Source organism: Cynocephalus volans, chromosome 11 (genome assembly GCF_027409185.1).
Source record: "Cynocephalus volans isolate mCynVol1 chromosome 11, mCynVol1.pri, whole genome shotgun sequence".
Classification (NCBI taxonomy): domain Eukaryota; kingdom Metazoa; phylum Chordata; class Mammalia; order Dermoptera; family Cynocephalidae; genus Cynocephalus; species Cynocephalus volans.
In genome coordinates this window covers 20,822,055-20,835,904 of record NC_084470.1, presented here as the reverse complement: position 1 = coordinate 20,835,904, position 13,850 = coordinate 20,822,055, and the positions used below count along the sequence as shown (strand labels likewise).

Here is a 13,850-nt window from a genome sequence, read left to right as displayed (position 1 = left end):
AAAGAGGGCAGAAGTCACCCCAAGGTAGGAAAACAGACTTCAGAAAGAAAAACGAATGGTGTCAGAATGTATTTTAGTTTGATAAATGAAGCAATCTTAGTCTTCAAGTATATAAAAAGATCATTTTAATTCTATTTTTAGGGAACTATTAAATATCTCTGTGACTAGAGAACAGAAGGGAATTGGAAAAGCCATTAGTAAAACTTTCCAACCTTAAAGAGTAAGAAGCCACCAAAAGAGGCTTGAGGCTACTGGGGGCCAGGGGTTCTGTGGGGGGCTGTAAAAGCGTCCAGAGCCCTTGTTCTGAGTGTAGCTTTAAGGATGGCACAGGGCTTTGTGGGTCTTGGTGTCACTTTGACCAAGCTGAGCTCTGCCTTCCAGATTCCGTACATAGAAACCAGTGCCAAGGACCCACCTCTCAATGTGGACAAAGCCTTCCATGACCTCGTTAGAGTAATCAGGTGAGCACTGCACACCTCCCTGGAAATCGGCCTCTGCAGGACGGACAGGCACCTGGCTGCAGCTCATGTTCTGAGGCCATGAGGCTGGGCAATTCTGGGCCTGTTTGTGGATTTCGTGTTCCTCCTTCCATTTCTTTCCCCTGCCTTTTCCACCCATCTCTGCCCTCCCCCAACCACAGAGGGTTTGTGGGCAAAGCCTGCTGTCCACTGCTACGTGGCAGCACACGGCTTCCTGCCTGAGGTGTCGGCTCTGCAGCAGCTCAGGCTCCCAGGAAAGCAACTCCCTCCAGCCCTTCCTCTGTGTTCTCCTAACACACTGGAACTTTCACCGTAGTACAGAGTAGGTCTCTTTCCTCTTCCCCGCCCTGATAGCAGAGCATCCTTTGATATTTCCCCTGAACAGCCACATTCTGAGTCAGGGGCTCAAATTTTAGAGGCATTGCACATGTCTCCTTTCCAGACCCGCTCGCCGTCAATCTCCAAGTGTCGTCAGCAATCCTGATGAATGGTCTTGTATATTCCTTTGCACAGTCAGGATCCAGACCTCAATCACCTTGTGCTCACAAGACTGAAAAAGCCTCCTGGCTACATTCCCTGCCACCCATCTATCCCATTTCCCAAATCTTCAACATGCAGAGCAGCCTAACCCATGGTTCTCAAACACCATGCACTGAGCGTGTGGCTTCTATGCTGTTGGTTAGCCGTGAAGTCAGACCCGGGGCTTGAACAGTGGGGGTCTCAAGGGCACTGTCCCATTTCCCACCACTCTCCCCCTGCTGTACACCCCCCTCCCCACACACACACGCCCAACATCCTCATTTTCTCATTGTTCCCCAGCGTAATGAGAAATATTGGCAGCCTTCGCTTTGTGTTTTTGCTGGCAATTTGCACTCGTGACATGGTTTTCTCTGGGCATTTTGCCTCCACTTAGAATATACTACCACCAGGTAGCATGAGGTAATGTCTTGGTTTCAGACATAGGAAAAGTTAAGAGAAAACATGTAAAAAGCTTTTGCACTCAGTTGACCTGTCATTTTATTTAAAATATGAAATACAGAAATAGAGGCCAACACTCTATAAAACATAAAACACGTCGTAGCTTATGTTTTAAATAAATGTAGCCATAGCATAACGTCAGTGATCTCCATCAGTAGGATGATTTAGGTGTTCCCTCCTCTCCCTCCCCAGTTTCTTGGCCTCCAGACGCTATCCCGGCGGGCCCTCGTCCAGTGGCTAGGACAGCAGCATCTCCGCGTCTGTCCCCACCCCCTTCTCCTTCCCCCACCCCCATCCCACCAGAACAGGCCTCCTGGGCCCCAGATCCAGGGGTAGGGGAGGAGAGGGGCAGACAGGAAGCCGAGCCCATTCTGATTTTGTCTTTCCGTCCTTCACTGTTTCCAAAGGCAACAGATACCGGAGAAAAGCCAGAAGAAGAGGAAGAAAACCAAATGGCGGGGAGACCGGGCCACAGGCACCCACAAACTGCAGTGCGTGATCTTGTGACGGGTCTGAGGCCCCGGGCACAGTGACCGTGAACCGGCCAGCCCTAGGGACCCCTCCTCTGCCTAACTGCACTGAAAACCATTTCTAACCACGACCCTTGGCCTGAGGACTTGGCCCGGGAAGGGAGAAAGGGAGGGTGGCAGGGAGCAGACAGGTCTGGCTTTGCTGAGAGGGCACAGGCTTTCCCGTCTCTCACAAGAGACCAGGAAGCCACCAGAAACAGCAGCGTCCAGCCCCACGTGTCTGTTCACCCGCGCCTGGCCCTCCCGGTGGGTGTGTTGTTTCTGTTAACTGCATAGTGTTGGTTTGATGTGGAAGTGTTTATCCACGTACAAAGTACGAAACAAGCCATGAACAAGCTTCTCCCCCTCGTCCCCAGTCCACAGTGTCTGAGCTTGGATGTCTTTTGTAGATTTTTAAATTATTTTCATGATTATTATTTTATTAAAGGGGTCTGCACCCACTGCCTGGTGAAGTTTCAAGTCTTCAGCAGACCTTTCTGGTAACATGTCTGGAATATTGTTGTTGCTGTTGTTTTAACTGAGTTTTCCCAGCAGTGCCAAAACTCAACTCAGTATGAAAGTAGAGTGACTGAGGGGACAGAAGTGAATGGGAACTGTAGCTGGAGGCCTCAGGCCATGGGTGAAACCTGGAGGGAAACAGACCCTACTCATGGCCTAGAAACGGGAGAGAGGAGAGAGATGTTGACCCAGAGGCTTTTGCTATGGTTGAGAATGCAGATATCAGACAAGAGAATTTTGTTTTGCTGAGGGGAGTGGCTGGCACGAGCACGTCAGTTATAGGAGGGGTTTGCATTGTCCTGGAAGTGTGTAGATGAAAGTACGCCGACTGGCTCCTCAAAGCGTTCATCTGCTTTCCGACGGCGTGGGTAAGCTCTGTGTTCTTCCAGCTGTGCGAGACCACCCTGGCTTCTCAGAGCTGTCTCTTGCCGCTCTCATGGCCCCTGTGCTGCCTGCTGCCTCTCTGGTACACACTGATACATCACAGTAACCTACAGTGGACACCACCCAGAAAACTAGTTCATGCTGAATTTTAACCGAAAATGATTCAATACTTTTATCACTAACACAGCACCACGACCTGAAGCCATTCTCCCTTTGAGTCAACCGACTGCGACCTCTGGAAGGCCAGTAGATGAACAGACCCCTTCCAGAATGTGCAAACTTAGTGGGAGGCTGCCTTTTTGGTACACACTTTTACTATCCTCTCAGATCTCGACTGTCATATGAGGGTACTTTTAAAAGTTTGTGGAAAAATACGAATCTTCCGTGAACTTTTTGAAGACCCCTTGTATGGAATCAGAGGAGAAAAGAAGGTTTGGTGATGGCGTGGCTCCATGCACCTGTCTGTGCGTGTGGGGGACAGCCCCCCACTCCCTGACGGTGCCCACTTCTCTCCCGGAGCTGCTGGTGTGACTGGATTTCTTCTGGTCAGGGTGGGGGTGGGTGGTCGGCAGGGACAACAGTGTACCCCCAAGAGAAAGGTGAGGTGGCATGGCTAGTGACCATATTTTCCAGATGTTACAAATCAGGTCACTGTGCAAACCAGAACATCCCAGGCAGGTAGATGAAAGAAACCCAAGGAAAGTGAACACCCGCCTGGACACCAAGACATCTGGATTCTTCTCCAGTTCTTTTTTTTTTTTTTTTTTTGTCATTTTTTCGTGACCGGCACTCAGCCAGTGAGTGCACCGGTCAGTCCTATATAGGATCCGAACCTGCGGCGGGAGCGTCGCCGCGCTGCCAGCGCAGCACTCTACCAAGTGCGCCACGGGCTCGGCCCATCTTCTCCAGTTCTGAAAGTGTGCTGAGTTCCCAACTTGGCAAGATCGCCAGCACTGACGAGGGCCCAGCTGAAGAGTGATTCTGCTGTAGAAGAAACAGCTGAGACTTCTGTTAGCTGGAAATCAAACTTCTTATTTGTCTAAAGGGCTCTATTTTCTGTTCCTAAAAGGAAGGATGAAAGAGAGCATTCCAGATGAGGCGCTTCAGAGTTTCCCAAGAGCCTGTAACATTAATGGATATTTTAGACACTAAAAGGACAAGGCTCTTTCCAAGGCTTATGCTCTCTAAGTCACGTCTGCAGCAGGCACGTGTGCAATTTGATGGCAGCTGCAAACAGGAGGGGAGGAGGAGGAAGGGCTGGCAGGAGGAGGCGAGGATGACGAAGCTCTGCAGCAAGAGAGTGGTGGAGTAGGACAAGGAGCCCTGCACGCAGGGCAGCATCCAGTGCCAGGAAACTTCTGCAGGCACCAGCCCCCACCAGCACACCCCTTGCCCACTGTGTTGCTGCAACTCCGCAACTGCACTGGGGCCAGGGGGTCATATTAGAAGCAGATCAGTTGACCTAGAACAAAGTCCTTAGCCATAAAAGTAACCAGACATAGGGGTTCCGATCACTCCTGCCCCCAAACAGAAGGGGTGACACATCTGTGTGTCTGTCCTGTGCTTGGCCCACAGCTTAACTCCACAACCAGGGGTGGGGATAATCTAGTTCAGGGCCAGCCTTCTACAGCCTCAGCTGCTGGGTTCATGGTAAGCTTTCACCTCTCATGACTTCGTTTTCCACATAGGTGAGATGGGTAAATAATGCCTCATCTTTAGAAATGGACCCTTGTGACAGAGATGGCTTCCAGATAGGCCAGAGTACAGTGTACCCAGGTGCATCCCCAGTGCTCCTCCTCCGTTGTCATCTGGCAGGGTCAGTCTGGGAAGGCTGGCTGGGCCACGCTACTCCATGACTGAGGAGCCCACTGGAACTTGTGGCTGTGCTGACATGCTCATGTTCCCACCGGTATTCCAAAGAATGGTGCGTCTCCCATCCCTGGAGCGCACCCTTCCTGGGATCCCCTCACCCCACGCCTTCGCCGCTGTGTGCTCTCAGATCTCCTCTCACTGTTCTGACACCCTCCTTAGCGGGCTCCTGTTCTCGTCTCCCCCAGCCATCCTCCCCACGCACCCCCGACAGCCTGGGCTCTGGCCACTTACTTCCCGTGCACTTTGCCACAGGCAGATGCCTGGGTGTTTTCTCTTAGGACTTTGCCCACCACCTTCTCATGGCACTTACTGTGGAGAGTGCCTGGTTGGCCAAGTGTGGCCTGTCTCACTCTGCCAGGAGACGTGACCCACTAACACGTGGCAATGCTGACCCAGAGGGCCCTCAGACGTGTTCCAGTAAATCCAGAGCCATGCAGACAGGTTCCCTCCATTAGCAGCCCATTGGGTTTGCAATTCTATGTTGGGTTTACTTAGAAGGAAAGATACTTGAATTGTTGAGCACCTGTGAGTGCCCAGCTTCTGTTACACAGTATTAACAGGTGGCTGTTGACGTAAAATGAGTGATACCTGAAGAGCTCGATGATGCTTGAGCCTTTTGTGTAACTTTTTATTAAGTCTTTGTGTATCTTGACTCATTAAATAAAGAGAAACACTTGTCTAACTTATTTCAATTCATTCAGTATTCCTAAAGCTCTCCTGAGAACATTGTAAGTTGTCACTGTTTTGCCCAGTACACCCACCTCCTACAGAGCATGACCTTGGTCCTAGCCAAACTTAAAGTAAGGAGGGGCCTGCTGGTGGCTGTGAGGGGTGTCTCCTTCCTGCACGGGGCCAGAGGATGATGGCAGGTTAGCATAGCATTTAAAGGCACAGCCTCTTGATGCTGGGCAGACCTGGATTCCGGCGCTGTCCCCCACCTTTGTGTGGCTTTGAGCAGCTGACCTCCTTTAGCCTTCAGCTGCCCTGCCTGTGAATGGGACAGTAGGCACCTCCTAAGTAGCTCGAGGACTAAAACTAAATGTAGGAGCACGGCGTGAGGAGCCCAGAAGTGGTGCTCTTTGTACAGGACACCTATTGGGTTATCTGCCTGACGTTCCTTTTCATGGAAACCGCCCCCTGCCCCCATCCACAGGGTTACAGTCTTTATACAGTAAGATTTTATTTCTTTATTGACTGAACCTGATGGGTACTTGACCAAGCTGAGCTCCTCAGGTTCTCTTTTCCAAGGAATAGAAGCCAAACTTCCCACACCCTGGGCTGGGAGCAGAGAAGGCTGGTCTACAGACTGGAGGGGCACTGGGGCCAGGGGCGTGATGTGGTAGACGGCTCAGGCCTGGCTTCCTGCTCATTCATTCATTCCAGCAATATGTATTGGGCCTGATAACCAAAAAAGCTGCTCTAACCAGGTCAGCTAAATTATAGTGCCTTGGGAAATCTGGGATAAGTCAGTAGTCCTGTCCGCCTGTCCTGGAAAACGTTACCATAAGACCATTTTTACTTAGAAGCAGACTTAATGGCACCAGAACACCATAAAATAACCTAGAATGCTTATCTTAGACCCCTGCATGTAGGATGTAACGTAGTGACAATTCCAAATCTATATGCAATGTAAAACCAATAGAAAACCTGGTAAAGTAATTAGGCAGGACAGAATCAATCTCTCTCTCTCCCCCCCCACCCCTTTGACCCTTCTCCCTTCTTGTGATTATGAAATGCTAAGCTCTGCAGTCCTATTTCTAAAGAAGGCAACCTGACTATGTGTCTCCCCAGCTGCAGTCATTGTATTGGCTCAATAAAGCCTTGCTCTATGTATTTGGCCTCAGTTTCTGTGTAGGCCAACAGGCTCTACCATATGCCAGACATTAGGCTGGGGGCTGGGCACATGGTGGTGAATAGGGCAAAGGGTCTTCTGATGGTCAGTTCTTTCTCCTCTAGTCTTATGTTAATTTCCTGTGGCTGTTGTAACAAATTGCCACAAACTCAGTGGCTTAAAACAGAAATTTATTCTCTTGTAGTTCTAGAGACCAGAATTTCAAACTCCGTATCACTGGGCTGAAATCAAGGTATCAATGGGGCCACACTCCCTCTGGAGGCTCCAGGGGAGGATCTGCTGCTCACCTGTCCCAGCTCCCGGCAGCTGCTGGCATTCCTTGGCTTGTGCCACATCTCTCCAGTCTTCAAGGCCAACATCTTCAAGTGTCTCTTCTCCATCTTCGCACTGCTATCTCTGTGTGTGTCAAATCTCCCTCCCTCTCAGCTGATGTTTCCTCTTTCACTAAGAAAAGTGAAGCATCTGCTGAACAGAATTTCCACAGACCCCGTCCACCACCCCACCACCCGGCGGCATCTGCACCCACATGCACTGCCTTCTTGGTTGTTACGCATGAACCATCCATGCTCCTGGCTAAAGCCCAGCCCTTCTTTTGGGCACTAGAACACACCAAGACATGACTCTGGCACTTCACTCCTCTTCTCTGTCATCAATTTTTCCCTCTACTAGATCTTTCTCATCTTAAAACAAAACCTTTCTCTGACCCACTTCCTCTGCCACATACCTCTTGCTTCCCTGCTGTCTTTTGCAGGAAACCATCTTAAAAGAGTAACGCACCCTCACCATCATGAATTCCTGTCATTCTTTCCTCTTTAAACTGCTCCAGATGAGCTTTCACTTGCCACTCCACCACCACTACCGGCCTCCATCTGGTAAATCCAAAGCCTGGCTCCCAGGCCTTTGCCCGCGGCCTCCCTCCAGCCAGGACGCCGTCGGTCACTCCTGCCTCCTTGTTAAACTTCCTTCCATTGACTTCTCGGATGCTGCTGCCACGTCTTGGATTTTCTCCTTCACTGGTCACTCCTTCTTAGTCTCCCTTGTCGGTTTCTCCTCTTCCACCTGGCTGTCAACTTTGGAGCACCCAGAGCTCCGTCCTTGATCCTCTTCTCTACCCAAACTCACTTTCTTGTGATCTCATCCAATCTCGAGACTTAAATGCATTTTATGTGCTGACAACTCCCAGTTGTATATACCCAGCTTGAAACTCTCTCCCAAGCCCCCCATATCCACCTGCCTACTTGACATCTCCTGTCTCGCTCTCTTAATCCTGTTCGTGACGTCAGTTGTAAAGCTAGGCGAACACACCAGTTGTCGGGCTCTTTTACCTGCCGACTGGGCCGATTGTAAAGCTAGGGCTGGGTCTGGAGCTCCCAGACCCCTCAAGCCCATTCACAGACTAGGTCACAAACCCTTCATACGCCAGGCTGGGACACCAGACCCCATCATGCAGTCCTATGAGCTAGGTAACCGGCCACACGGTCCTTGGAGCCATAGTTTGGAAAGCATGGCTGCGCCAGACAGACGCCCGAGGCAGATGCCCACCTGCCTGCTTTACTAGAACCTCTCTCTCTCTCTCTCTCTCTCTGAAGAACACAAGAATAGCAACAAAACTAAAAAGATACTTTGGTGTGAATGTGCACTAACTCCACGCACACACACAATTTGCTTTCAAAGACTGCTGGACCACACCCAACTGGACCCGAGACGAGGGCCCTGACCAAACTATTCTATTTTCCCAACATCTCCACTTGCATATCTCAAGTACAGTGTCTCAAAGTTAATGTGTCCAAAAGTGAATTCCTGATTTTCACCCTCGCATACCGATTCCATCTGTAGTTTCCGCAGCTCAGCTGATGGCAGCTCCATGCTTCCAGGTACTCAGGCCAAAAGCCTTGGAGTTGTCCTTCGTTCCTCTCTTTCTCTCTCACTTCACATCCAATCTGTCAGCAAATCCTGTTGACTCCACCTACAAAATATGTCCAGAATCTACCCACTTCCCACCCCCTCCATGCTGACACGCTAGCCCAAGCTGCCCTCCCTCCTTCGTGCCTGTTCCACCCTTTCTGCAGATCGTTCTCAACACAGCAACCAGAGAACTGTTGGTAAAATAGAAGTCAAATTATGTCTCCACTCTGACAAACCCCTTACCCCACTTGCTCCCTGTCTTGCTCTTTTACCTGCCCGTAATCCAGCCAACTGGGCCAATTGTCGAGCTAGGGTGGGTCTGGAGCTCACAGACCCCTCAAGCCCATTGTTCAGACTGGGTCACAAACCCTTCACACGCCAGGCTGGGTCACCAGACCCCTCAAATGCCAGGCTGGGTCACCAGACCCCCCCCACACAGGTCTACGAGCGAGGTAACCTGCAAACAGGTCCTTGGAAGCTGTAGGTCCTAGAGCATGGCCGCGCAAGCAGATGCCCGAGGCAGTAGACGCCAGCCAAGTCCCAGTGCCATGCATGCACACTAACTCCACCCATACACAGCTTATTTACAAAGAATGTGCCGCACCACCCCCAACCAGACCTAAGGCAAGGGGGCCTGATTAAACAATTCTATTTTCCCAACACTCCCCCACCTCATTTTTAAGATATATGAGAATGGGCATGTCACTGTACACCTAGGAATGGGCTGATGTTCATTAGCCACAAGAGAAGGAAAGTCAGATGTGTCTGTACATTCAGGCAACAAACACTCTTGCACTTTTTTTTTTTTTTTTTTTTTTTGTCTTTTTGTGACTGGTAAGAGGATCGCAACCCTTGGCTTGGTGTCGCCCGCACCGCGGGCATCCAGTGAGCACACCGGCCATTCCTATATAGGATCCGAACCCGCGGCAGGAGCGCCGCTGCGCTCCCAAGCACTGCACTCTCCCGAGTGTGCCACGGGGCCGGCCCAATACTCTTGCACTTTGAGCCACACATCAGTGCTACAGAGAACATTAAAACCCAGTCACTTTGTCACAGGGGTTCATAGCCTAATGGGATGATGAACCATCGTGCTCTGTGCATTAAGAAGAACCTCTTGCCCTGGGAGAGCAAAAAAGTGGGCTCTTGTAAATCTCAGGCTCTCATTGTACCCAGTAGATGAGGAGGTTTTTCACTGACTACCCGAAAATGTTAGTCACATTTTGGGCCCAATGATTCCATCACTTTTTTTTTTTCTTTTTTCTTTTTTTGTGACCCATAAGGGGATCACAACCCTTGGCTTGGTGTCGCCTGCACCGCGCTCAGCCAGTGAGCGCACAGGCCACCCCTATATAGGATCCGAACCTGCGGCGGGAGCGCCACTGTGCTCCCAGCACTGCACTCTCCCGAGTGAGCCATGGGGTCAGCCCGATTACATCACTTTTGAAGACTAAAGGTTCCACTTTCTAAAGCATGCCCAGGTTTCTAGGTCTGTACCAGGACTATTTTAAATAAAGTCCACCTCTATCTCCACATACTTCTGAAGAGGCTGTGCATAAAAATTGCCAGGTGTCACCGACATCTGCATTCGTCACCCAGGAGCTTGCTGGAAATGCAGACTCTTGGGCCCTGTCTTGACCTACTGAATCAGAATCTGCATTTTAACAAGATCCCCAGGTGACTGTGTGCACAATACAGTTGGAGTAGCACTGCCCTTGAACATCAGGCTTGGCATCCGCATGAAATCCAGCCCTAGATTCGCTGTGCCTCAGGCCCCAGTTCAAATGTCCAGCCAAAGGAAGCCTCATCTGCATTCATCCCACAATTAGAGATTTCACTCCTCTGCCTTTAACAGCTGCAAGATTCTGCCTTGCAAGGTGGTGAGCTCAGAAGTGTCCTCCCACAGTCAGTATGTGCATCCTTTAATAATGGGAAGTTTTTGCACAAAGGCAAATGGGCTCCCAGTTTGCTTCTCAAACACTGACACTTTTCCTTAAAATGTGGACAACTGTATTAAATGTAAAACAAGAGAAATCTAAGATCTGAGCCAAGAACTCTTAAAGGTTCCGTGATCTTCAAGCACTGTAAAGGGTGAGATAGTCTATGCAAGCCCAAGATATTCATTTTGTGTAGCTTCTGAGCTCCAACATCATGCCAAATAATTCATTATCATGCTAATATGAAAATTTAAACACAGAAAAGGAAAGCTGAGTTCATGCCAAGCAAAGCTCTGATGGATGCTTTCAGTGGAATGTACATCCTGGCAATTATGTGGTAAACCATTAACTCTGATTCAACTCAGGTGCTCTATCAGTCATGAGACCTGCAGCTGGCTGGCGAACAGAGGCAAACCACTGGATAAGTGGTTCTCAAAGCGTGGCCCCTAGGCCAGCAGCTTCAGCATCACTGGGGAATTTGTTAGAAATGCAAATTACCTGCCCCTCACCCTCCCAGACCTACTGAATCAGAAATTCCGAGGTTAGGCCCAGCAATCCGTGTTTAATGAACCTTCCGGGAGATTTTTTTTTTCTTTTGAATTTTTATTGAATCATAATTGATTATACATATTTTGGGGGTTCAATGTTGACATGTTGATCAAATCAATATTACTAGTATATATATTGTTGCAAATTTTACTTATTCTTTATGCCCCTTGTCCAGTCTCTCCCTACCCCCCCCTCCCCCTCCCACCGCTGATAACCCTAGATTTCTTCTCTCCCTCTGAAAGAGTAATGGTTACTCTGTTGATTTGTTGCCTAGATGATCTGTCCAATGCTGAGAGGTGTGTTCAGGTCCCCCAATATTATCATAGAGCAGATGCCGCTTCTGTCACGCTGGGATGGGCTTTGTGGAGAGAGACATCTTCTTTTCTTTATCTCTGCTGGTGACTCTCCTTGTGTCAATGCACTCCAGTGGCTGGTGGACCATCTGCATGGTGGTTGTGACGTCTAGCCACTTTCACGGCAGCTGTGGTTACTGTGGTGCCTGTGGTGGGCCACCCATATGGAGGTGATGTTTTTGGCATGCTCCTTGGTGCTGGTGGTGTGCCTAGTTGTTGAGGGGTGAGGGGACTGGTTCCCAGCTCTATGCCTCAGGACCCCAGTCGGGCCCCGAGGTGCTGGCAGTGTGCCTGGCTGGGGGGAGTCCATATCCCAGATCCATACCTCAGGTCCCCAGGCAGGCCCTGAGGCACTGGCGGTATGCCTGAACTGGGGGTCCAGTCCCTGGCTTCATGTCTTGAGTCCCTGGGTGGGCCCGAGGCACTGGCAATGTGCCTGGTTGTGAGCAAGGGGGTCTGATCCCCTGGTAGGCCCTGAGGTGCTGGTGGTGTGCCTGGGCCGGAACTAATTTTTTTTCCTTTGGTTACTTCTAAAATAGGGGAACTTCCTGTGGAAACCAGCTGTGTGGTTGAGCTAGATTGCTGCTATGCTGCTGTTTCCCTAGGGAAGGCTTTTTGTGCAGCTCAGGGTTTAATGGTTGACCTTATAGGTACTTACAGCTCTCCAGAGACCTGGTGGATCGGTGGTCTGTAGAATCTCTGATTTGGGCCTGAGTTTTTTCATCGAACTGCACCCCATGCAATTCTGCATTCCTGACCAGTCCCCTCTGAGTGATCCTGTGCTGATTAGGGTGCAGGTCAGCTGTCCTTGCTGTGTCCCAGTGTTCTCCCAGTGGGCCCATCTCCCCCACAGCCCATGCTGAAAACACTTCCCATGGGATGGGCCCTGTGCTGGTCCCTCGCAATGACTCACTGGCCTCTGAGTATCTCCTTTTTTCAGCTGTTCTGGCTCCTCACTCCTGCGTGGGTCCACGGAAACCCTATTACTGGTCTTGCTGTCCAGGGGGCAACCAAGGCCCTCTTCTTCCCTGCCACCTCCAAGCAACTCCATATGAAGGGCACAGCTGTGGCTTCTGCCAGCTCCTGCTCCATGCACTCAGCAGCTCCAGCCTGGACACGGCTGTGACCCAAAACACTCTGAGCAGGTTTTTCTTTCTCTCATCGTGGCTTCTCCCACCTTCGTGCACTCTGTAGGTCTCTCCTCCTCTTCCCCTGAGCTCCAGCGGCCCCAGCTTGGCTGCTGTTGCTTTTTTATAGTTGTAAAATTGGTTGATTTGTGGGAGAGAGTGATGCTGGGGACTGTCTATTCTGCCATCTTGACCAGACTAGGGTGATTTGACTTTTCCTTCCAGGAGATTCTGATGCTCCCTAAAGTTTGAGAACCATTGAACTACTTAAATGTAGGTAAAAATAAAAGTTCCTATTACATGAAGGTAAATAGCAGTTTAGTTTTGTTACTGCTTTAGGTTCTTGGGTCTCAATGTCATTGAAATGAACAAACTACCAGCAGAATCTAAGGCAAGCAGAGCTTTATTAAAAAGAGATAGACTTATGCATAAGGGAGTCGGCATTAGAAAAGCTGTGCCCCCCACTGAGAGAAGTTGGTGAAGGGTTTATAAAGGCAAGCAGTTCCTCAGTTGAGGTAGGCATCTTGCCTTGATGATTTCTGATATCTTTACAGGGGTTGTGAGGGGGGTCAGTTTCAGGAACATCCTGCATGCAATTCCCAAAGGGGTCTTAAGGTTAATCTGTAGCTTAATTTTTACAATTACAGGAAAAGAAAGAATGAACAGATAATGATAAGTTTTAAATAAAGTTAACAGTTATATTTTACAAGCCTTGGGGAAGGGGTTTTGCAACTCTGTGAATATCTGTTCCTCTCTTATCTTCGTTTATTTTATCAGGGTGGGCCATAGGGTAATCATGTGCTCTGGGGGGTCTCATGACTGAGAAGTGGAAAAGTAACAAAGTGTCCTCTGCAGGGAAAATGGGGTCAGTTTGGTTCACAGGCCTAGCCCTATTCTGTCTCAGTTTGTTCTTACCTGCAAAGAGGCTGCTGGCTTTTTGGGCAAAGTTGCCCCAAGTCCTCCCTCTTTCCTTCCTGCAGCTGATCAATGAGGGTCCTTCAAGGTAGGGAACCCAGGGACCCCAGTCCAGGGGTCCATGGAGTTACAGTCTGATGCCCCTGAAATCATATGCAAAATTATGTGTGTACATGGACTCTGCAGGGAGACAATAATGTGTTATGAGTCTCACTGTACCACTGGGTGTTGCCCACTGTAAAAATGAACCAGCCTCTTTAACCTTTTCTGACTTCAGGCCCTTCTGGTAGTTTCACAACAACAGCGAGTAGGAAGAGGAATTGAAAGGAGCAAAGATTCATCTACTCCACGACTTCTAAGAAGCTCTGACAAAATTGTTCACTTAGTGGACACAGCCCTGAACTCACTCGCACGATATCCTGAGGGAGGGGCAGAGGGTGGGCTGCCCTCTTCTCCCAGTTCCCTCCACATGAC

At 49.8% G+C, this 13,850-nt stretch overlaps 1 protein-coding gene across 3 annotated transcripts in view; it reads left to right on the top strand.

Annotated features, from left to right (window-relative positions):
- Window positions 1-2,428, top strand: part of MRAS (muscle RAS oncogene homolog) — a 46,779-nt gene extending 44,351 nt beyond the window's left edge. For 2 of the 3 annotated variants that reach the window (XM_063114846.1, XM_063114847.1), the window contains 2 exons: window positions 382-461; window positions 1,865-2,428. In XM_063114846.1, the coding sequence (XP_062970916.1) occupies window positions 382-461; window positions 1,865-1,964 (180 nt within the window). In that variant the 3' untranslated portion in view covers window positions 1,965-2,428. The remainder of the gene's footprint in view (window positions 1-381; window positions 462-1,864) is intronic. The other variant, XM_063114848.1, reaches the window with a different exon arrangement.
- The last annotated feature ends 11,422 nt before the right edge of the window (window positions 2,429-13,850 follow it).